The sequence below is a fragment of the Pterocles gutturalis genome, unplaced genomic scaffold (assembly GCF_000699245.1).
Source record: "Pterocles gutturalis isolate BGI_N339 unplaced genomic scaffold, ASM69924v1 scaffold24886, whole genome shotgun sequence".
Classification (NCBI taxonomy): Eukaryota; Metazoa; Chordata; class Aves; order Pterocliformes; family Pteroclidae; genus Pterocles; species Pterocles gutturalis.
The window spans coordinates 1-798 of NW_010103680.1; the positions used below are offsets into that span (position 1 = coordinate 1).

General features: G+C 57.8%; 1 protein-coding gene across 1 annotated transcript in view; it reads left to right on the forward strand.

Annotated features, from left to right (window-relative positions):
* Window positions 1-540: 540 nt before the first annotated feature.
* LOC104471460 (peptidyl-prolyl cis-trans isomerase FKBP1A) overlaps window positions 541-798 on the forward strand; it is a 1,920-nt gene continuing 1,662 nt past the window's right edge. The window contains exon 1 of the mRNA XM_010086807.1: window positions 541-654. Coding sequence (XP_010085109.1) covers window positions 544-654 — 111 coding nt within the window. The 5' untranslated portion in view covers window positions 541-543. The remainder of the gene's footprint in view (window positions 655-798) is intronic.

The following is a 798-nucleotide window of genomic DNA, read 5'->3' on the forward strand; positions in this document are numbered from 1 at the left end:
GCTGCTTCTATAAGGCAGCTCCAGCTCTGAAATTCCCCAAGAAGGTCAGGCAAGGGAGCAAGGGAGGGGAAGAAATTCCTCCTTTGCTCATCTTGGGGAGTTATATTTAGCCCTGGGGATATCAGCCTAGCTCAGCTCTCATCTTCTGGGTACGGGAGTGATTTGGGTGAAGATCGGCGGGACACGGGGAGGGGGACTGGAGAGCTGAGATGGAACGCTGGAGCCCTGCCTGGAAAGATTTTTTTCTTTTTCCCCCTCCCAGTTTTATCTGCTCCCCTCCATCCAAGCCCTGACGAGTGCTTTTCTCTGGGTCAGAGCAGCCAGAAGCAGGAACAATCCTGCCCTCTCCCATGGGGGTTTCCCCCTCCCAGACCTCCCATCGCAGGTGTTTTCCCAGGCGAAGGGAGGCTGAGCTGAGAAAAATTTTTGACTCAGAGCCACGTGAGCTCTCCCAGGGGTGACTGTCACCCGCGCAGGCTGCCAGGTTCACAGCGTGGCTCTGTCCCTGTGTCACCGTCCTTCTCCCTCCCTCTCTCCCCAGGTATGCTGGAGGATGGGAAGAAGTTTGATTCCTCCCGCGACAGGAACAAGCCGTTCAAGTTCGTGATGGGCAAGCAGGAGGTGATCCGCGGCTGGGAGGAAGGAGTCGCTCAGGTGCTGCTGCTTCTCCGTCCGCTCTCCCCTGCGGAGCTGTGCCGAGCCGCGCGCCCGGGGAGCTGCGGCATGGGCAGAAATCACTGCGTGCAGCTCGTTCTTTATTTTTTTTATTCCCTTGTGTTTTCCACCCCTCCGCCCCCT